This window comes from Porites lutea, chromosome 6 (genome assembly GCF_958299795.1).
Source record: "Porites lutea chromosome 6, jaPorLute2.1, whole genome shotgun sequence".
Lineage (NCBI taxonomy): Eukaryota > Metazoa > Cnidaria > Anthozoa > Scleractinia > Poritidae > Porites > Porites lutea.
In genome coordinates this window covers 9,450,556-9,473,513 of record NC_133206.1, presented here as the reverse complement: position 1 = coordinate 9,473,513, position 22,958 = coordinate 9,450,556, and the positions used below count along the sequence as shown (strand labels likewise).

The following is a 22,958-nucleotide window of genomic DNA, read 5'->3' as shown; positions in this document are numbered from 1 at the left end:
AGCTTTTCCGCGCGAGTTTTGTGCAAGAGGGCAAAAAAAGAGGAAGGAGGGGCCGGGAGGAGCTAACTCGCGCAATAACTCGATTGGAAACGCTTGTTATGCAGGCTAGGTATAATATAAAGTGTTTCTTTAGTTTAATTTTAAGCTTTGGGCATAGAGGGAAATTTTGATTGAATTTTCCTGGACTTTATTATGTGATAATAAGGCTGGATTCAAACGTCAAATTTCACAGGTGACGAACTTAATGACAATACATGTACACGAAATGTAATGTTTCCATTCAAAAGCATTAGGTTCGCTACACATTTTTAACAGGGTCTTTAAGTTTTGATAAAGGTAAAGAGAAAGGGGGATTTTCTGAAGAAAAGGAGCGATAGTAAAAAGGGAGTGGGGCCAAAAAATTTATTTAAAACACTATGACTGAACTTTTTATCTCAAATTTCTATATTTTTTTACAATTATTTCACAGATAAAAGAAGCAAGGCAAAGTGATAAGTCTCCAGTGGGAAAAAAAAAGCACACGACAGAGCAAGATTGAAGTTAGATACATGGCGTTTGTCTTTCACTTACATCAAGAGTCAAAAGCACTCTAGAATGAAAATCTTCGCAAAGATAACATCAAGACAGATAGGCTCCTGATCAAGAACATTTCTTACTTACCATGATTTTAGCACTGGCTTTCGTGAAAGAGTGTTTTAAACTGTTTTGCCGGTTGCCGTCCGTGACAACAGCGTGAATGTGGAACATTTATAGGGCTTCAAAAATTTGCGGCAGTCATTATGATTGTCCATTGACAAACTGCATTGAGTACTTTAGACAATAAATCGTGAAAATGTTTTAAAAAACCATTTTTATGCGTTTAAAAAAGTTTTAATCGGAATTATTCAGCTTTCTAATCATCTAGTGAGGTTTTAGGACAATAAAGTACAAGATTAAGAACTCAATCTCTTATCTGTCCACCTTTTTTAGCGGTATCCAGTTCGCAATTGAATTTGACTGAAAATCTCAAGTTGGATTCTAGCCTGTATATCAAGCGCTTATGACTAGCGAGGCAATAACGCGGCATTCGCGCGAAACGCGAGGAGAACGAGGAATTCACGCGAAGCGCGAGACGAGCGAGAGGCGCGATGCGAGGGGAGGAAAAAAAACAAACATATTTGGCAACACCTTTGTTAAACCTTTGACTTAAATCTCACACGCATTTGACGACAACTTTGTCCCACATTTGACCTGAGGCTCAGACACTTTTGACGACACTTTTCACAAGCCTTTGACCTTAATCACAGACATAACTTTGCCGCGCTTTTGTCACACCTTTGGCCTGAATCTCAGACAAATTTGACGACGCCTTTGATAGGGGTACAAATGCTAATGAAATATACCTTTGACGCGCGTCAAAGGTAGGGTTTAAAGGCGTGACAAAAACGGCCTTTATCGCCTGAAGACGCGCCTTTGACCGCGGGCAAAGGTAAACATTTGTCGCGCGTCAAAGTTGTACAAAGGTGTGCAAAGGTGGCCTTTATCGCGCGTTTGACTTCACCTTTGACGTTCGGTAAATCCGTTTTTTCGTCCCGTGCAGCTTTCTAGACGAACCTTGCGAGGAAACGCTTGCTACGCAGGCTATCAAAGAACAGATCTTGTTGGCACACACGTATGACACTAAAATGAGGTATACATTGTTCATATTGTAAAAAACACCCTGTCACCTCTAGGCAGTTTTAAAAATTATGACAAACTGCCTTCATGAGCTTGCATTTAAATTAAATAAAAAAGACATGAACAACCGGCTCTGAAACTTTAAACACAAACAAACTACATGTATTCAAGAGTCTGAATTCATATCAAATCAAACATTTTTCTTTCCTAGGTAGTAATTTAGGGCATCAAATTTGCACTCTGTTATTAGACAGTGTAAAATAAATCTTCAGTAACAATGGATAATTGACAAAACATTCATTAGGTTCTGATTTAAGAAAAGGTCAAATGAAATGTAAGGCTTTTCCATTGTTCAAGACCATTAACAAAGTCTTCTCTATATGGGACCTGGTAACACTTGTGAATGGATATTGCACTTTAAAAGATTAATTCTACAGAAAGGAAAGCCATTCCTTGCGTTAAGAATTTTCACAGGTCCGCAGTCACTCATTAGCGCCACAGAAGGAAAAAATCTCCTTGAAACACAATTAACTTCCAAGGGTTCTAATTGTTCCTCTGAAAATTGCACACTAACATTTTTTCCAAAGCACATAATTAAAATCAAACGGTCTCTGCAGAATTATAATATAACCTTTTCTGTTCCACTTTTTAGAGCAATGTAAGATGGATCCAGGCCATAAAATGACACGGTGGTTAGGAAAAAAACAGCACTTAAGTATGTTCAAGTTCCAGGGTGAATGAAGAGAGGGTCTCAAGGGCTCAGAATTTTACCTTACGCTGGAATCTTGGAATATGTTCCAGCTACATGTTTATGAATAAGCAGACTTTTCAATACATAACAACCAACCTGAATATCACAGAAAGCTACACAAAAATGTAGTGATTGGGTGAGCAAAATGGTGATAGATTACTGTTTGTTTACTAAAGCTCAGAGCCTAATGTATTTTTAATTGTGCATAGTTCATTAACTTACCTCTTGAATCCTTACGACCTGAATTTATCTCTTTAAGTGAAAGCCATTTGGAAAACCTTTCCCGAAACTATAATCAGCATTTTATGAACGCGTAACACAGTCATTATCAATTTGTAAGGACATTCCTATTCCGGAAATCGCAGAATATTTCAGCATGAAGTAGTCAATCAACCAAACTCGATGTATAAGTTAGCAATAGAAACAGAAAAATTAGTCACACTTACCCCAATAACGGATCGACAGCAATTGCCCTTGGAAGACCCAAGTCTTTCCAAAAGAGAACTTTACGATTAGATCCATCTAAATTGGCGACCTCTATTCTATTTGTTTCCCTTTCAGCATCTCTACAATCGGTCCAATACAGTTTTCCTGCAATCCAATCTACAGCGAGTCCTTCGGGTTTTTCCAAACCCACCGAAACAACATCCTCGATTTCTCCTGTAGAGACGCGAATTCGCTTGATTTTTTCCAAGGTAACGTCGGTCCAAAATATAAATCCCTTTGTGTAATGAAAGTCCACTGCGATGGCATCGTCCAAACCGTCAACAATGATAGTTTCATTTTGGTTCTTGCTACTCGTCCAAACTTTTCTAATATCCTTTCGATTGACAAATAAAAGCCTTGGTGCATATGCTGTGAGTCAGAAAAGAGAAAAAACTGTTAGCTTTAACGAAATATGAAATAACTGAAGATACCAAGTTCTGCATTGTTAATCGAATCGAAAGCGTCTAATAAAGTTATCTCCAAAATTTCTCATATTCCAGACCCAAAACTCAAAGGAAGAATACATCAGCAAAGTTACTATAAACGGGCATCATTACCCTCTCCTAATTCATCGTTAATGTTCTCCGAGGATTTGCTAAATGTCCTGTAAATAAACAGATAACATAAGCCTACATCTTTTCCTAAGCGATGCACGTATGGAAAAAAGATTATTCGAAAATCACGTAATCTGACAGTAGGTTAACCCATCGCTCTAGTATGTTTATGTAGAAAAACTAGGGTCAGTATATTATGTAAGACTCCATAACATGTCCCCAACATATATAGAAGTTCCCCTTTGTTGCTATGCATTTCCCTTGTTTTCCCTATGTTTCCCTTGTTTTTGTACGTTTTCCCCTGGTTTCCCTTGTTTTTCTATGGTTTTTCTTGATTCTCCCCGTTTTCCCGTGTTTTTCTACGTTTTCCCCTGGTTTCCCATGTTTTTCTATGTTTCTTTCCTGATTCTCCCCGTTTTCCTTTGTTTTTCTACATTTTCCAATGTTTTCCCGTGTTTTTCTACGTTTTTCCCCTGGTTTCCCATGTTTTTCTATGTTTTTCCTTGATTCTCCATGTTTTTCCGTGTTTTTCTACGTTTTCCCCTGTTTTTCCCTGTTTTTCTATGTTTTCCCTTGATTATCCGTGTTTTTCTAAGTTTTCCCCTGGTTTCTCATGTTTTTCTATGTTTTCCCTTGATTCCCCGTGATTTCCCATGTTCTTCTATGTTTTCCCTTGATTCTCCATGTTTTTCCGTGTTTTTCTACGTTTTCCCCTGGTTTCCCATGTTTTTCTATGTTTTCCCTTGATTCTCCATGTTTTTCCGTGTTTTTCTACGTTTCCTCTGGTTTCCCATGTTTTTGTATGTTTTCCCTTGATTCTCCATGTTTTTCCGTGTTTTTCTACGTTTTCCCCTGTTTTCCCGTGTTTTTCTATGTTTTTCCTTGATTCTCCATGTTTTTCCGTGATTCTCCATGTTTTCCCGTGTTTTTATATGTTTTCCCCTGATTCTCCCTGTTTTTTAGTGTTTTTATACGTTTTCCCTTGTTTCCCTTTGTTTTTCTATGTTTTTCCTGGATTCTCCCTGTTTTTCTGTGTTTTTCTACGTTTTCTCCGTTTCCCTGTGTTTTTCCATGTTTTTCCTTGATTCTCCCTGTTTTTCGTGTTTTTCTATGTTTTCCCCTGATTCTCCCTGTTTTTCAGGGGTTTTCTACGTTTTCCTCCGATTCTCCATGTTTTTCCGTGTTTTTATACGTTTTCCCCTGTTTCCCTTTGTTTTTCTGGAAAACAGGGAGAATCAAGGAAAAACATAGAAAAACATGAGAAAATAGGGGAAAACGTAGAAAAACACGAATCATTGCGGATTCTTGCGTCTTCGCCGTTACACACCGTTTTTACTCGCAGCATGTCTCTACGTAACACAAACAACAGCCTTGCGGCCGGTTTTTGCCTCTGGATTCACGACTGCCCACTTTGACAACGGGTGCCATCCGAGAAGTTCCTCCTTCTCCTGCGAACGATGTTTGGGAGCCCATCGCATCTGACTAGCGTTCCGGACGTGCCGTTCTTTTGCCTTTTTGGCCGCGCCTCCGTGGTCGCGGCCGTTAAATAAGCGCTCTCAGCCGAACAAACTACATCTACAATGAGCGTTCCGGCAGCCTCAAGCGTGGCTGGGGGCGTTCCCACGACGTTCGTTTGCATTCTCAAGCGTTGGATCTGGCTGCGTCTAGTCTTGGTTTCCCACCAATTTCTGCTACCAGCATCGGATCGGTTAACCAATTGCAAGGTAGGCCAAACTTTGTTGTCCCTTCTTTGTGTCAACTTTTTCGCCGCCGGTATCGCCCGTTGCTCCTTCGCCCCGAGCGTCTCAAAGCCAAAACGGCGTAGGGACGATATTGGCGGTTGGCTGGAGGCCTTTTCAGTGTATTGTCTCTTGCTGACGTCATTTTTCCCCACTGCTGGAAGGATCTCTTACTTTATTAGCTGTTGATCTTGCGGACCTGCGGCCAGTTCACCGGCCGGGTGTGGTTAGCGTACGATCGGGCCTCCAGGAAGCAAGCAGCCGCAACAAATTTGAGACTGGTAAGCTTTTAATGTCCAAGCGTTCCACCCCTTGCTTTTTAACTCAATTGCATTGCGTCATTATTTAGATTAGAAATGCGTATCTGGCAATTACCCTCGCGCAACTCGATGTTTTAGTAGCGCCCCTCAAGTTAAGCCCTGTCGGGCGGGGTTAGGAACTGGTTGGGCGACCCACTGCCAACATCATCGTGAAGGTCCTTGCTTTGTTCTTTCTGCTGTTTTACATATTGTATGGTGTTATTTTAAAAGTGTATTAGAAAGCATATTTAGCATTATGTCGGCGGCCATATGTAAAAAAAAAAAATACGACCACCACGACGGTACAATTTGCGTGCAAATTATTGTTCCTTGGCCGCAGTACAGAGCAGAAACTTTGATCTATCGGCGGGGAAACCAGGACACCAATACACTTGGGTTGTCCACGGTGTGAATTGAATTCCAAACTAGATTTCAAAAAAATAAAGACGAGGTTTCGATGGTAAAAAGCCAAACTGAACAAAACACTCTGGAGAACCATATCGCGCGACAGTCACAAACTCGTCTGCGAAGTGAGATGCACTGAAAAATGCTCTTGTATCCCGATTTTCGCTCTTATTTTGAAGCTACTGGCCCAAATTGGTTCAATGTTTTCTGGCAAGTACTTCTGCAGTCAATATTTCTAGCCAGGATCATTTCTTGACGGCCAAAACGGGCGAAAAAATCAGTCAGTTGGAGCGTAGTCGCCACATCGTTGCTACAATCTTGGACAAAACTGTTGAGAAAATTGCATATTTGGGGGCATTTTTGCTGAACTTCGTAGCCGACCGATTCTTCCCTCCCCCCCTTCCCCTAGAAGCAGTGTTGTTGGGTCTTCAAAAGAAAGCCGGATCCCTAAGCATTTGTAGGAAGCAACTTTGAATTGGGGGAGGGGGTATTCTTTACGCGAAGCCGTTGATTTGGAAATAGTTTTGTTGCGTTAGGTAGTGTGCATTAATGAAAACATTTTCTCAAGTAGTTTTGTCCAGGATTGTATTTGACCGGAAAAGTCGATTTTGAGCATTTACCGCGGGCACATAAATCTGTTCTTTATATATTTCGTACACTTCACAGAGAAGTAGATAATTAATGGCAAATAAGTGACAACAGAGGAGTTGATGGCAAGAAAATCAACTTGTCTGTCTTTCTTGATTCAAGTAGCCAATCGTGAACGTTTGTGAATTTCATTTTCCATGCAGGGTTTTTACGCGCGCTTTGAGTGCAGAGGAGCAGGCATACATTACGTTTTTGGCGGACGAGAAAGACCTCTCCGTCAAGGAGATTAGCCACAAAACGGGAATTTCACCGGCCACGATTCGACCAACAAGTAACACATGAAAGTTTTGCTGAATTTTCAGAGCGCGTGACCCATACTTTGAACAATTTTCCCATCGCCGAAACGGATAAAACAATCAAAGTCAGTGAACAAGCGCTTGCCATTAATAACAGCTTCAAATGGAGAGAGGATTAAATATTAACAAAACTTGTATTTTTACTCTCCCAATTTGAAAGCTTACTTTTTGACATTGTAGCGATGTCCAGTGCAAAAAAATCACACTATGAAATCTAGAAATGTCACGCGCGGTAACGTTACAAGATGTACTATCGTGTGACCTGTAAGAGTGCATGTTTTGCCCTAGGGCTATTTATAGCTACATATGACTGGAAGAAATTATGAGATAAATTCATCATTTGTAAAGCAAGAGATAGTAAAAATTGCCACAGTTGTCTTCTAATCTCTTTCTCTCCACAATATCTAAGATTCGGAACGATTAACAGGACATTTTCAAGGTGCTACCAAGATTAGCAACGGTTAACAACGGTTAACAAGGACGTTTCATAAGAATTCAGAAGGTCATTTACTTTTAAAAACGAAATGGTGTTAACCGTTTGAATGCTCTGTTAATCGTAATATTATTCTATCCATGGAATTATCATAAAAAGTTAACCGACTTGTAGCAAACGAGGTTTCTGTAACCCTCATAGTTTAGCCAATTTTAAGATCTGAGAAGCAGTTTCCCCGTGACGGGATACGTTTCCATATTGGCTTCACTATACGTCACTAAATAAACACTAGGAACTTCTTTTCTTCTAAGAAAACCGTCATCCAAGTCTTGTTCCGACTCTTCTGAAAACTATAAATCACTTTCCACACTTTCCAAGCCTTCTATGTTTGAACAACACGAAAACATGTAACAATGAGCACGCGTTCTACGGCTACTGCAAAATCTTACTGTTTTAAGAGGGTGCAGCAAAAAACGTATATGAGGTCGTACTTTTCTATGAGAAGATGGTGTGCCGTGAAACTTTGTGCTCAAAACAGCTTCTGTAAAGTGCTTTTTATTGGTAGGTTTCCGTTTTGTCCATGTTAATATTCTTGCTAAAAAACGCGAATCACCTTATATACAATCTTGGACAAAACTGTTGAGAAAATTGCATATTTGGGGGCATTTTTGCTGAACTTCGTAGCCGACCGATTCTTCCCTCCCCCCCTTCCCCTAGAAGCAGTGTTGTTGGGTCTTCAAAAGAAAGCCGGATCCCTAAGCATTTGTAGGAAGCAACTTTGAATTGGGGGAGGGGGTATTCTTTACGCGAAGCCGTTGATTTGGAAATAGTTTTGTTGCGTTAGGTAGTGTGCATTAATGAAAACATTTTCTCAAGTAGTTTTGTCCAGGATTGTAGGCAACCTTGGATACCAAACCAAAAGAGAGAAAGATTTATGACAGAAGCAAAATTGCAGCGGTGCAGCCTGCTTACAATGACATCAAGCTGCTGAGCTCAATTGGGACGCTGTCATGACTGTTGCTAGGGCTAGTGCGGATACCAAACCAATAGAAAGAAAGAGTTATAACCAAAGCCAAATGACTCTGCTTACGATCCTCGAGTGTTCCGGGCGACGTCCCATGACTAAATTATCAATTCTCTTTCGCGAGGGCCCTGCAACGGTGCTTGTAGTATTGGGAATTGAACTTGATTCTATCAATCAAGCTGCCCGTTTGCCAGCAGACAAACTATAGGCCTTGCAGGGCCTGATAAGCTCGTGGCTTCCGCGTAGGTGGTGCAACACACGCAAACTGGAGTCCCTCATTGGCCATCTACATTATGCTGCCAATGTGCTGTGGCCAGGCAGAGCCTTCCTACATTGCATGATCGACCTTTTGTGCTGCTTCCACAAGAAGGATCACCTGATTTGCCTCAACAGGGAGTTTCATTTGGACTTGCTTTGGTAGCATCAGTTCTTGTCACAGTGGAATGGGGTTAGTTTTTGGCTCCTTCCAGGCTTGCTCCCTAAAGCTGATGTGGCAGTTCCTTTGGATGCAGCTGGATCACTGGGCTATGGAATGTTCTTAAAGGGCTTCTGGTTCGCTGGGTCCCGGGTTCCTTCTCAGCAGCAGCAATCTATCGCTTATAAGGAGCTGTTCCCAGCAGAAATTGCTTCCCACGTTTTTGGTGCCACCACTGGTGTCGAAAGCATGTGCTCTTTCGCTCTGACCACGATGCTGTCGTCCACATCTCGAATGCTAGGACTTCTAAAGTTCTGCTTAATGCGGTTGCTTCGCATTTTGCTGCTCGCAGTGGTACGTCATAGCTTCTCCCAACAATTGCAATGCGTTACGAATCAGAGTGCCGATGCTCTCTCTCATTGTCGTTGGCAGGAACCCCAGGCAGCTGGCTCCAAATACTCAACCTTGTCCAACTTCGATGCGGATTCCTCTCGTCCTGCTTACAGACTTGACTTCCCTGATTTACAACAGCAGTGCTACTCCTTTCGTACTCGTGGCCTGGCTCCCTTGATTCGGCATTCCTATGCGTCCGCCCAAGCGAAATTCATTTCCTTCTGCCGACAGCTTGGCAACTTGCACCCATCAAGGTCTCCATGCTTAATGGACGAATGGACGCTTTGTCTAATTGTTATGTTTCTGGCCAGGACTCTGCAGCATTTGTTGATTAAGGTTAATTTATCAGGCTTTAGAACTCTCTACATGGATCAGGGGTGCTCGCATCTGCTTGCAGATATTCTCTGCCTGCAGAGGGACATTCATGGCATCAAGCGCTGTCAGGGTACTCCTTCGTCCACAGGGCTGCTTATAAGGGATGAGATTAGTTGATGCTAGTTATCTCGCAGTCTTTGGATCTCGGCCCTCCAGATCATCAGATGTTCTGGGCAGCTCGTTTCTGGGGTACTTAGGCTTCCTGCGTGCGTCTGACTTAATGGTACCTAACCTATCAAGCTACTCGTAATCCCTCCACTTGAGTGTCCAGGACTTTGCAGTGGATTCTTCATCGGCCGCATCGTCCTTGCGCATACGAATCAAGGGCTCCAAGACAGACCCGTCCCGGAAAGGCTCTTTTCATTCACATTGGCCTTGACAGGCATCCTCTTTGTGCAGTGCACGCTATGATGACATTCCCTGCTTCTAGGGGGTATTCTTCTGGCCTCTTGTTTCTGTTTGCGAATGGCAGCCTCTCACCCGCACTATTCTTACAGATTGGCTTAGGCAGATCATAACTTCAGCTCAGATACCGGGCAATTCCTTCTCCCCTAGCTATCGTATTGGAGCTGCCACTGTCGCTGCTCGCAGTGGGATTCTGAATCAATGGGCCATTGGCCCAACAATGCTTATCAGCTTTGTATTAGGACTCTGGCTCACTCGTTAGCTGCACTCTCGCAAAAACTAGCTTCAGCACATTCCACAGTTCCATGCAGAATCCCTTCACGGCATAGTCCTCACTGCTTCCCGGGGTAGCTTTCCTGGCAGTCATCTGTCCTGGTTCAGGACCTTTTGCCTATTTCAGCTGGCAGATCAGCTAGATTAGTGCCTTCGTAATTTGCACAGCTGGGGGAGTTTTTTGGTGCTTGAAGATCTGTTTGGGTGATCGGAGGTACCAGGTCACCCTGTTGACGGGTCGCTCCGTTCTCCGAGCACCGGGAGACGGGTTTCTTTGGGTAGTTCCCGCTTCCAGGGTTGCCATGTATACCTCCTCTCTGCTTATTGCATTTGGCCCCCTACTAACCTTAAAGGCACGTGCTCCCAAGCTCATCATTAGCGATGAGTTTAAATGTGGCTTAATATCATTTAGGCAAAGTTAAACTCGAGCGAGCTGGCTAGCGGTCTTCTCCCACTTCAGTATATGACCTACGGGGCGGCCCGCGGGGAATTGCAGGGCTCCTTGTGTACCCTTTTGCTAGTGTTGCTTTGCATTGTAGCTTTGCTTACTGATCGTAGCGGATCAATTTTTGCCTACTTGCGGATCATTGCGGATTCTTGCTCCCTCTCCTCCCTCCCTGCCTGGTGGTTTGGTAAGTATTTTCTGAGGTAAGTATTTTCTTAGGTAAGTATCTCCACTGAATTTATTCAGTGTGACGGTGCCGGTTAGTGGCTGCTCTTTGGGTGGTTCCCGCTTCCAGGGTTGCTATGGATACCTCCTCTCTGCTTATTGCATTTGGCCCCCTACTAACCTTTAAGGTACCTGCTCCCAAGCTCATCATTAGCGATGAGTTTTAATCATCTTGCAAATGGGATCAATCCAAAAGGTGAATTTGAAGGGTAAAATAGTAAACTCAACATTTAGAGCGTATTTTTCGAAACTTCGCGTGGCCATTACGGATATTCTGCGCACTCTTGTAACATACAACAACACAACAACACACAAGTGTAGAGTCATAAAAAGTAAATAATTGTGAAAGAAAGTATATAGCAAAAGCTAATCGCGCTTAGTGGCTGGGTCATGCGGGGAAGTAACTAGATATCAAAGTTGTTATAAATAAACAAATGCACACAAAAACGCACAAAGAAAAAATATTTAAGCTGTAATAAATAAACAAATACACAAACGAATAAACAAAGAAGCAAGACAAAACAACGGCTGTGCACACAGTTAGCCGCATATAAAGTACACCAATCAATATTTTTAAAGCGAAAACGACTCGCCGATTTTAGATCTTCTTTAATAGTATTAAAGAGTAAGCCCAGTGAAACGGATATTAAATAATCCATAATTCGCCCTAGCTTTCGGTAAATAATAAGACTTCTTAGAGGCCAGTCTTGTTGCATATTGATATACTTTATTAATGCTTTAAAGAAGTTATTGAAAGTACTTGGAAGTCTATAATGTATAAAAAGAACACTGTCTAAATATATTAAATCCTTTAATTTAAGTAGCCCCAACTTGCGAAAGAGAGGACTAGAATGAGAGTTAGAATCAGAAAAGGTTATTATTCTAACTGCTTTTTTCTGTAAAGTAGTAAGAGGCTGTAGAGAAGTTGGATATGTATTTCTCCAGCTAATTAAGCTATAAGTCAAAAAAGGATCAATAAGCGTGTAGTATACGAACAAGGACTTGTTGACTAACAAAGTACCTAATTTTAGAACGTATTCCAATACAGCGCTTAATATGCAAAATGTGGAACTTCCAACTAAGGTGTGAGTCAATATGTAATCCTAATTATTTAATAAATTTTTCTTGTTTAATCTCCCTTTTGGCAATTAATAATTTGACTACGTGACTTGTTGACTTTTGAGGGGGGTGAAAAACAATGAAATTTGTCTTGTCGACATTTAATGAGAGCAGGTTTGCCATAATCCAATTAGAGACAAATTTTAGATTATTGTTAATAACGTCCTCTAGTTCAGTCAGACTACGATTGGAATAAAATAAATTAGTAGCTGTCTTCTCGAGCGTCTCCACCCGACTTATAAGCAATTTCTTGAACTCGTCGCCATTAAAGTTAGCGAGTTTTCGATAGGTTCAATTTTCGATAATAAGATCTTCGCTAACTCCTCACCTGTAACGTACACAGCCATAATTTTACGCAAACAACGAAAAAATGAAAAAACCGCGACCAAAAGAGGCAAAAATTAAGAGATTTCGAGGCTACATCAAAAACGCGTCGATCTTATTATCTTGCTCGCTGACCGCTGACCACAATAAATACGATACAATAACCTTTGTTTAACGTGGTCAATGTTCTTAGCCAATAAACTACTTTACAGTCATGCCAAGAAAAATAAATAAATAAAGTAATAATGATAATAATAATAGAAAACTGAGGAAAGAAGATTTTGCGTTAAAAATCTATATAAAAATATATTCACAGTCAAAAATAATTAAAACTAAGAATTATGTTATAAAAACTAAGCAAAGTGTATTTACATCTATTTGCGCGGTTAAAATGTAAAATTTGAGAAATCCAACTTTGACAGCAAGTTCTTAAATGTTCCGATTTTATTAGCGGCACGAAACTGATCCGGAAGTATAACGGCACGATTTAAGTCCATAGATGGTTATACTTTGGGCAGCTCGAGGATGTGTTTTCCTCTAAGATTATAATTAGTTGATCGTTCATGCAATAGCTCTCCTATTCCTTTAGGGACTTTAACCCATGGATAGCTTTGTAAACACCGGTGGCCATTTTAACAATTATTTGATTAAGTGGGGACATCAGGTTTAGTTGTTTAAGCAACGTCTCGTACATAGTTGACTTGTCACGAGTTACAAAGCGAAGAGCTCGTTCATTGATTTTTTTAGGTTTGCCGGAACCTCTTTTGCCACAGTGATGCCACGGCTCTGAACAGTAATTAAAATGCGGTGTAATGAAAGCACGATTTATATCTGTCCTCAATTCAAAACGCAATATTTTCTTCAGACGATTGAGAACAGCAACCTGTTGACTAACTTTGCGACAGATTTTACGCATCTGGCCCCCAAATTTAAGCTTACTATCGGGAGTGACGCCAAGGAGTTCCAGTTCGTCTGAACAGGGATAATGGTTCCTTCACAGATCAACACAGGATTTCTCTCGACCCCTCCAAAAGTAATTGCTTGATATTGTTTGATTGAATTCATACCACACATCAACCTTTTTCAGATCGGCATTAATGGCATGTTCAACCTGGTCGATATTTTCCGCAGACTTAAACAGTTGAGTGTCATCGGCGTACGTGAATAATGTGCATTCATCTATAGCATAAGACAGGTCATTCATGAAAATATTAATAAAAAACAATGGAACCCAAAATTGATCCCTGGAAGACACCCTTCATTATAGTTCTCATAGAAGAGTATTGTCCATATATTATATTATATATTATATTGTCCATATATGTATTGTCCAGTATTGTTGTCTGTCACTTAAATAATTCGTAACGAGATTGAATTGATAACTTTTGAGTCTCCACCGTAATCTTCAAGCTTTTTGACAATAAGATCATGGGGAAGGGTGTCAAACGCTCTTGACAGGTCCATAGACACCAAACTAATAACTTTGTGATTATCTATCTTGAATTGTTCAGTTAGACTAAGGATAACTGTGTCGCATCCATGGTAATCTCTATATGCAAAGACATTATTATGATAAACATCTTCAAAGTATGAAGCAAGCCTTGAGTGAACGAGTTTTTTAAAAACTTTGGATAAGACCGTCAGGATTGATACAGGGCGATAGTTTGTCTTTGTTAATGTACAGTCTTTTTAGTGGACCGGGACAATTTCACCTAATTTCCAATTCGCAGGCACGTTTCCCGTTTCAAATAGAAAATTCACTAAACAGCTGAAAGGCTGACACAGAATTTCAGCGGATTCTTTGACGGCTCGAGCTGGAATTTCATCATGTCCAGTAGCTTTGTTTGTCTTAAGGTATTCCCCACCTTCCTTTGATCTGAATGTTTAACATTGCAGATTCTAGAAAAGTGATTTCTTACTCTTTTCCTTCTCATGCTAACAGCTCTGTTTCTTAGTAGGCGCCGGGTACTTTTCCCAGTCTTCAACTGAAGCTTTCTTGACTTGTTGAACTGCTTTTTACAGCGATTACGCTCTCTCATCACTTCCCGTAATTCAGGATTTATAAATTGAAATTAATCGCGATGTCTTCGTCAAAACGATTTAACTGGAGCATGGTCATCCAGAGCTTCAACGAACAATTTTTCCCAAGCCTAATATACATCGCCAGGGTGATCAAAGACGTAATTAAGCCGTCGAAAAAGGAACCAGACTAAGGTCGCTACAAAAAGAGCCTTCGTCAAAGTTCTTGAAAGAGTGAACTCGGATAATTTCGGCTTTAGGTTGCGGTTAGGTGCGTAATTTAACATTTGGAACTGTATAACCTAGGCAATGATCAATGAGGCCAACCTCCAAAATTCCTGATTGCCTGAAATATCCTGGAACATTCGTCAGGATAACATCTAAACATGAAGAACGCTGAGAATGATATTCTTGTGGGTGTATTACTTTAAGAATCCAGATCATAATTATCACAAATACCCAGCAGACATCTTCCTCGATTGTTATTATCCAAAGGATTACTAATATCACATAACATAAATCTACGATTCCATCACGCAACTTAAAATATACCCAAATATATTTTAAAACCCACTTGCACTTTCGTTTAACAGTAATCTGCATTCCTTGTAAACAACTATGTCAAACGTACAACAAGCAAAAAGGCATTAAGATACCACGTGCAAATTAATGAATTCATGATCAAATGTTGTTGTTATTATTATTTCGTAGTGTTCCCGACCCGGGGGGGGGAGGGACTCCGCATATGAAAGGGGTGGGGATGCTCGTCGTCTCACTTAGGGGCGTAAACTTCGGATTTTGGTCTCACTTAGGGTGTTCTGGGCAAAACGCAATCATATTTAGCCGTGAAGGTCTCGTTAGGGTTGCGCGCGAAAAAAATACAAAAATATATATATTGTCTGTGCTTTAACATGCTCTCTATTAGGGGTCAAAAAAAGCTTGGGCCACGCCCAGATCGGTCTCCTTCAGAGGTTTAATTCAACATTTCCGACGAGCATCCCTACCCCTTTCATATGCGGAGTGCCCCCCCCGTTCCCGTTCATTTCACTGCTCTAATCATTTAAGATAAAGAAAGATTGCTTTAAAGACACCCACTCTGTATTTTCCCCAGACATATGCTAACAGGTCGCGTAATTACAAAGACCGAAAGCACAGAGCACAGAGATGAAGGTCGGATCAATATAAATGAAGAAAATGGACGGCAGCTGCGGTGTAAAATACAAGAATTCGAGCGCTAAAGATCGCTCGGAAATAACTATATGCCCACAGCCGCTGAGAAAAGGTGTCTTTTCTTCTTCAAAGCAATCTGCGGTTATGCATAAAACGCAAGTATTCATCACCTCAAAAGAAATGTCGACTTCAAAGCTCATCAATATCAAAGTTGCACAGCAAAGAACAACTTCGCACAGATACGCTTTCGAAAGAACTTACCTAATGATATCCTGTAGTATAGGCACATCAAGCAAATTAATGCTTTGAATTCCATCCTACGCTAGCTATCGATTCGGTAGTTTCACCATTAGAAACAGCTTGCGCTCTCCATCCAGCAAAAATTCCGGTTTGAAATGGCATGTGATAAAATATGGACTGGACTGGATTGGCAAAACATGGACTGTGTCATGTGATGTCAAGTTAGGTCTACGGCGCATGTCAAAAAGTAGTTTTACTGACCTCCTGGTCAAGAAAGTTTCCCTTCGGTGAGATGCATGCCTGTGTATTTTCTGTGAGTCTTGTTGAAGTTTATTAAACGAAGTTATGACAGACTGGATTGATAAAACATGGATTAATAAAACATGGCGTGATAAAACATGGATTAACAAGACGCTTTTATTGGAGCGTACACTTCGACGTCGTGGTTGTAAATTAAGAATGCGGAGAAATAGTAAGAAATTATATTTTTCCAAATACCCTTCGATACAAATACCTTTACTTTTCGCCTTTTGTGAAACAAATGTGTTAACTTCTTCATAGGAAGTCGCCTCGTAGGTGCATGAGCATGGCTGTGATCCAATACGATTATAATTTCTGTCATAAATAAATCGTGCATGACGTTCCACTTCCTGTATTTCCTCTACAACAACACTTTCCTTATGTACAGTTAACTTCACCTCTTCTCCAGCAACGTAACTAACTAAAATCAGTACACTCCCTCAAAAAAAAACTTGCTAAAAATGCACAATTTCCACACCGAGGATAATTCATGAACAACATCGCAATATAAACTAGAAAAAGTATTTCGCAATAGGCCACTTGCACCATGACGTCATTTTACTACTACGACCAGAATCCTTCGGGGTTTTGCTTTCTTGGGCAAATTAGGGCTTTGTTAATCAAGGACAAATTAGGGCTTGTTAATCAAGGACTAATGCCAATTTAGAAAATAACGATTTCTGGCTTGTATGAGAAAAGAAAAAGTCCACTGATAAATTCCAAGTAACTGATATCGGTGCCTCATGCTTTAGCTTCATAAACAAAATATAATAACCAAAAAGTTGATCAGTTTTTTTTTTAAGTTAATTCAAACAGAATTGACTCATATCAATAACTTTAACATTTTTATTGTATGTATCTTGTTATTCTACAATCAGTTATATGAGGTTATCTTTAATTTACAGTCAAATAAGATACCGACATGTGAAGGAAGAAGTCTAATTTTCATGAAAATATTTTGGGATGGGATTCCCTAACAACCTTTTTAACTTCCTTGTTCACGCAGTCTTTTGTGTGCGTCATGTGCAACGGGTCCAGGGTTATTATTAAATTAAGGTGACTCGACCTAGTTTTTTTAGGAGAGTACCATCCTACTTTGAAGCTCTCTGGTATCCCCACCTTTACTTTTATCGTAAGTCTCACACATAGAATGGATAACATATAGATCAATCTACAAAATAACATAAAATTTTTGGCGATCGGAGTAACTGTCACGTGGTTATAATGCCACGCCCCTTTTAGGTCTGAGTCGAAAATCTCCTGTTGCCGGCATTTTTTCGTGAAAATCTCTCGGCTACACATAGTGCGCATTAGTGCCTTGCGCTGAACAGAGTTTCACCAAAATGGCAAAGACCCAATTCGAGAAGTTCAGCGGTTTCCAAATTTAGGTCATAATTTATGCGAAAATGATAAGCAAATTTTACACGATAATATCTAATAAACTATGAGACTTATCCCTTTATTTTGGGCATCGTTATAAAAGATGGGTCCTTGCAAGTCAGCAAAAAGCTATAGGGCCTTGTAAATGCGCGCGATTTCGAGCAGAGCAAACACATAGAAATTATACTTTTAGCTATTTGTTGACGTTTGTCAGCGTTTAAAATCCTACTCACGAAAAAAGCATTTTCTTAAAAATTCGTAGTTTTTTTCCTTCAAATTTTTTCAGAGCCACAATTGAATAACTAACTACCCAGATTCTGAATTTCATGGTCATTGAAAAACTGTGACATTATCTTCTATAAGCCCAAACTTGAGTAAACATTGAAGATATTTAGCGCTTTGACTGAGTTTGTGCTTTGGGAGTTGTCTTTTGTTTCTAGTCTGTCATGATACAGCATTCTTCTTCAGCTCGCGTGCAATGACCGTGCTGGCTGGCTTCCGAATGCTCGCGAGAGATTTTCACGAAAAAATGCCGGCAACAGGAGATTTTCGACTCAGACCTCAAAGGGGCGTGGCATTATAACCACGTGACATTTACTCCGATCGCTAAAAATTTTATGTTATACTGTAGATTGATCTATATGTTATCCATTCTATGTGTTAGACTTACGATAAACGTAAAGGTGAGGATACCAGAGAGCTTTGAAGTAGGATGGTACCCCCCAAAAAAACTGGGTCGAGTCACCTTAAAGATTAAAGATTTTGCACACTTCTTCACGGTGGACATCCTTGATTTTCAGCCAATTGGATCCGGACAAGGTCGTTTTGCTTATAGCGGGCAAAGTGTAAACAAACATCGCGTTTCTTGCCATTCCATTCCGCAAATAGCTAGTAGGTGGTCGCAAAATCATACGTACTTGATATTACACCGGCCGCATAGTCTTGTTTTCGTGTTGTGCCCTTGTTATTAAAATGTACGCACTTGCCTAAATGGATCATGGCCTTCGTCGGTCAAGGTCGGACTTGGACGATGCATGCACATGCGCCTTGACGAGAGAAGCGTTAGGTTAAGGAAGTGGTAAGGCCAATGCTCCAATTGTAGTAATAATAATTGTAATACATCTAATAAGGACAACCGTGTGATTTATCCACCAAACAGGTGAAAAGAGGGGTTAAAAATCTTCTATTTTCACGGACACTTGACGTAAATAATTATTTTAGTACAAGCAAAGTCAATGAATTAACATAATAGGACATACTATCGAAACATCTTTTTTCCGGCAAATGCCAAATGTCCAAAGACCATCGCTCCTCGCATACTAGAAAAGGGCGAAAGAATTACAACTTGTCTTTTGAATGGATTTTAAATGTTAATATCGGAGTCTCCTATTAGCTACTTTTATAATTGTTCATTTTTGTAAATATTATCACAATTTAAGTTTCCAAAGAATTTGCGTTTTCCAAAGAACTGCGGCAAAAAGTGGAAAGTTGCGTTTCTGATACAAAATGAGATAACCATGAAGTATGACCGGTTCTAAACAGTTTATTCAACGCAGTCGAAGGCAATAGTTTTAATGAGCTTTTCACGGCATCACACATTTATCTTGCCTTGACTGTATTCCCTTTGCGCTCAGTTCTACAGTTTTATATTCGGGTTATTCAATATCTATTACATCTGAAATTCGTTGCTCCTAAAGGGTATGCCAAGCGTTACTTGAAGAGATTCATTTTTTTGTGACAACATTTTTAGGGTGGGTTACGTATGAAACGCTTAGACTTTCTTGTTCAATTTACAGTAGTCTCATGTAAGCGCGGTTCCGATTATTCCCAGAATTACCATATAATCCGAAAAGCAGATCATACAGTTCTTTAGTGTCGGCAGTCTTTGATTTTAGGCAAGTCTGGGAAGGGCTACTTTCAGGTGCCTTCCTTCTACTTAGCAAAGAAAAGAAGTAAACGAAGAGTCTCATTTCTTGAAATAACATTTCAAAATAGTCCGTTAATAGTTGTGTATTGGGCAGCCGTTGAGTGTTACTTACCTTAAATGATCTAATAGACGCTATAAGTCTGGTTTATTAATAAAATCGTCGCGCTTAGAAATGAGCGAATTACAAAATTATTTTACAAAGATATACATATTAATCAAAAAAAATAATTTTTAAAAAACTAATTACATCGTGTTCTAAATGAACTGGGCCTTACAATTATGAGAAGATATAATACAATAAATTAGATTAAAAAAACTAGAAACTAGAAATATATATCAGATTATACATTAAATTCCCATAAGTACCTAAATTACATGCCATGAGCATAAAGGCACATCGCCGGAAAAAAGCTTCCTTTAAAGCGTTCAGTTTTGCATCTTATAAGGGATGGTCTGTCTTTGTTGCGAAGGGAGCGGCCGTGCGCCTGCGACCGAGTCGGTGGAACAAGATGGCGAAGACGTGACTCGGGCTCTTTTATCTTTGTGAATAATTTGCTACACAACTCCATTCCTCTTGTGTGAAGTGATACACACCCGGTAGTAGCTAAGGCCTCTTGGTACATGGTTGACTTGTCACGGGCCACAAAGCGAAGAGCCCGTTCATTGATTTTTTTAAAGGTTTGCCGGAACCTCTTTTGCCACAGTGATGCCACGGATCTGAACAGTAATTAACATGCGGTGTAATGAAAGCACGATATGTATCTGTCAAAAAGCAATATTTTCTTCAGACGATTGAGAACAGCAACCAACTTTGCGACAGATTTTACGCATCTGGCCCTCAAATTTAAGCTTCTATCGGGAGTGACGCCAAGGAGTCCCAGATCGTCTGAACACGGATAACGGTTGCTTCACAGATCAACACAGGATTTCTCTCGACCCCTCCAAAAGTAATTGCTTGATATTTTGAATGATTTCTCTTGTTTGATTGAATTCATACCACACATCAACCTTTTTCAGATCGGCATTCAATGGCGTGTTCAACTTGGTCGATGTTTTCCAGAGACCCAAACAGTTGAGTGTCATCGGCGTACGTGAATAATGTGCATTCATCTATAGCATAAGACAGGTCATTCATGAAAATATTAAAAAAGAATGGGACCCAAAATTGATCCCTGGAAGACACCCTTCATTATAGTTTTCATAGAAGAGTATTGTCCACTCAACCTGACACGTTGTTGTCTGTCACTTAAATAATTCGTAACGAGATTGATAACTTTTGAGTCTCTACCGTAATCTTCAAGCTTTTTGACAATAAGATCATGGGGAAGGGTGTCAAACGTTCTTGACAGGTCCATAGACACCAAACTAATAACTTTGTGATTATCTATCGCATCCATGGTAATCTCTATATGCAAAGACATTATTATGATAAACATCTTCAAAGTGTGAACAAGTTTTTTAAAAACTTTGGATAAGACAGGCAGGATTGTTATAGGGCGATAGTTTGTCTTTGTTAATGTACAGTACGCAGGCACTTTTCCCGTTTCAAATAGAAAATTCGGATTCTTTGACGGCTCAAGTTGGAATTTGATCATGTCCAGTAGCTTTGTTTGTCTTAAGATTCCCCACCTTCCTTTGATCTGAATGTTTAACATTGCAGATTCTAGAAAAGTGATTTCTTACTCTTTTCCTTCTCATGCTAACAGCTCTGTTTCTTAGTTGGCGCCGAGTACTTTTCACAGTCTTCAACTGAAGCTTTCTTGTTTTGTTGAACTGCTTTTTACAGCGATTACGCTCTCTCATCACTTCCCGTAATTCAGGATTTATAAATTGAAATTGATCGCGATGTCTTCGTCGAAACGATTTAACTGGAGCATGGTCATCCAGAGCTTCAACGAACAATTTTTCCCAAGCCCAATATACATCGTCAGGGTCATCAAAGACGTAATTGAGCCGTCGAAAAAGGAACCAGACTAAGGTCGCTACAAAAAGAGCCTTCGTCTTCGTGTATTACTTAAAGGATCCAGATCATAACTATCACAAGTACCCAGCAGACAACTTCCTTGATTATTATTATCCAAAGGATTACTAATATCACATAACATAAATCTACGATTCCATCACGCACCATAAAATATACCCAAATATATTTTAAAACCCACTTGCACTTTCGTTTAACAGTAATCTACAACAAGCAAAAACGCATTAAGATACCATGTACAAATTAATGAATTCATGATCAAATCTTGTTATTATTATTTAAAGGTGTTTCCGTCCGGGGGGGACTCCGCATATGAAAGGGGTGGGGATGCTCGTCGTCTCGCTTAGGGGCGTAAATTTCGGATTTTGGTCTCACTTAGGGTGTTCTGGGCAAAACGCCATCATATTTAGCCGTGAAGGTCTCGTTTAGGGTTGCACGCGAAAAAATATAATTAAAATATATATATACCTGGTTTTTTGAAAACCGGGCTACTAAAAAATGTCAGTCTCTCGCACTGATTGTTAATCTGATGGCCCTTGTTACTTGAAAAGTAAAATCTCACCTCATAAAGAAATTATTGAATACATGAGCTTCCATTTGACAGAATCATCTGTCTTGAAAGTAACAAAAGTGAAGTTTTCCTCATTAATCTGGAAAATAAGGCATTTTAAGAAGCAATTTTTAGTGTCGGTGTCACCGATTGCAAAGCCAATTCCCCAGTTCACCCCATTTTTAATTGAAGCTGGTCTCCCAAAAACAATCTAAGCCAACACTGCTCAACAATACCAAGTCCTAAAACCAGCAGTTCAACTGCTTGCTGACTAGGAACATTATCAACAGGGTTGGTCATTGCTTGCATGGAAACAGCACAAACAAACTGCATAAGAGTGCAAAAACACATCAAACTTTACAACAACCCCACTCCCCTGGAATTTAACCAGGCTACCCCAAATGCATACCAGACGATAGCCCCGTGTCTGTGCAACAACATGGCACCCAGCCAGACACAACCCCTCCTTAATCTGAGTGAGACATTGACCTTTGAAAGACAGGGGTAGCCCCGGTACAAAAACTCAGCGAATCCGCCCTCTAGCACAAAGCATAGTCTTTACAACAACCCCACCCCCCTGGAATTTAACCAGGCTACCCCAAATGCATACCAGATGATAGCCCTGTGTCTGTGCAACAACATGACACCCAGCCAGACACAACCCCCCCTTAATTTGAGGGAGACATTGAGCTTTGAAAGACAGGGGTAAGCCCAGGTACAAAAACCCAGTGAATCTGCACTCTAGCACAAAGCATAGTCTTTACAACAACCCCACCCCCCTGGAATTTAACCAGGCTACCCCAAATGCATACCACATGATAGCCCTGTGTCTGTGCAACAACATGACACTTAGTTTGACGGAAGCCCCCCTCAAAAAATATTATCTGGGCCAACGGGGGCAATAGCCCGTCCCTACGGGACGGACTGTTGCCCCCCTCGTGCAAATTTTCTGGAATTTGCACTGATTTCTGTCACTTCCAGGAAGTTATTTGAAGCCCATGGTTAAGAGGTGAGGGTGGTTAGTCCTGAAGAGCGAGATTGTTATTTTTACACTAAAAGTATCAGGGCTTTAAGCAAATTAAGTTTTAAAAGATTGCCTGCAATGTGCTGGACTTGACTTAAGATT

The 22,958-nt window shown here is 40.3% G+C and overlaps 1 protein-coding gene across 1 annotated transcript in view; it reads right to left on the bottom strand.

Moving 5' to 3' along the window:
• The window catches only part of LOC140941853 (low-density lipoprotein receptor-related protein 6-like), a 54,863-nt gene extending 34,165 nt beyond the window's left edge, over positions 1-20,698 (bottom strand). The window contains exons 1-5 of the mRNA XM_073390859.1: positions 20,590-20,698; positions 20,310-20,411; positions 13,333-13,444; positions 3,451-3,497; positions 2,854-3,262 (exon numbers count right to left, since the gene is read on the bottom strand). Of these exons, the coding sequence (XP_073246960.1) occupies positions 2,854-3,262; positions 3,451-3,497; positions 13,333-13,444; positions 20,310-20,411; positions 20,590-20,698 (779 nt within the window). The remainder of the gene's footprint in view (positions 1-2,853; positions 3,263-3,450; positions 3,498-13,332; positions 13,445-20,309; positions 20,412-20,589) is intronic.
• Positions 20,699-22,958: the final 2,260 nt, after the last annotated feature.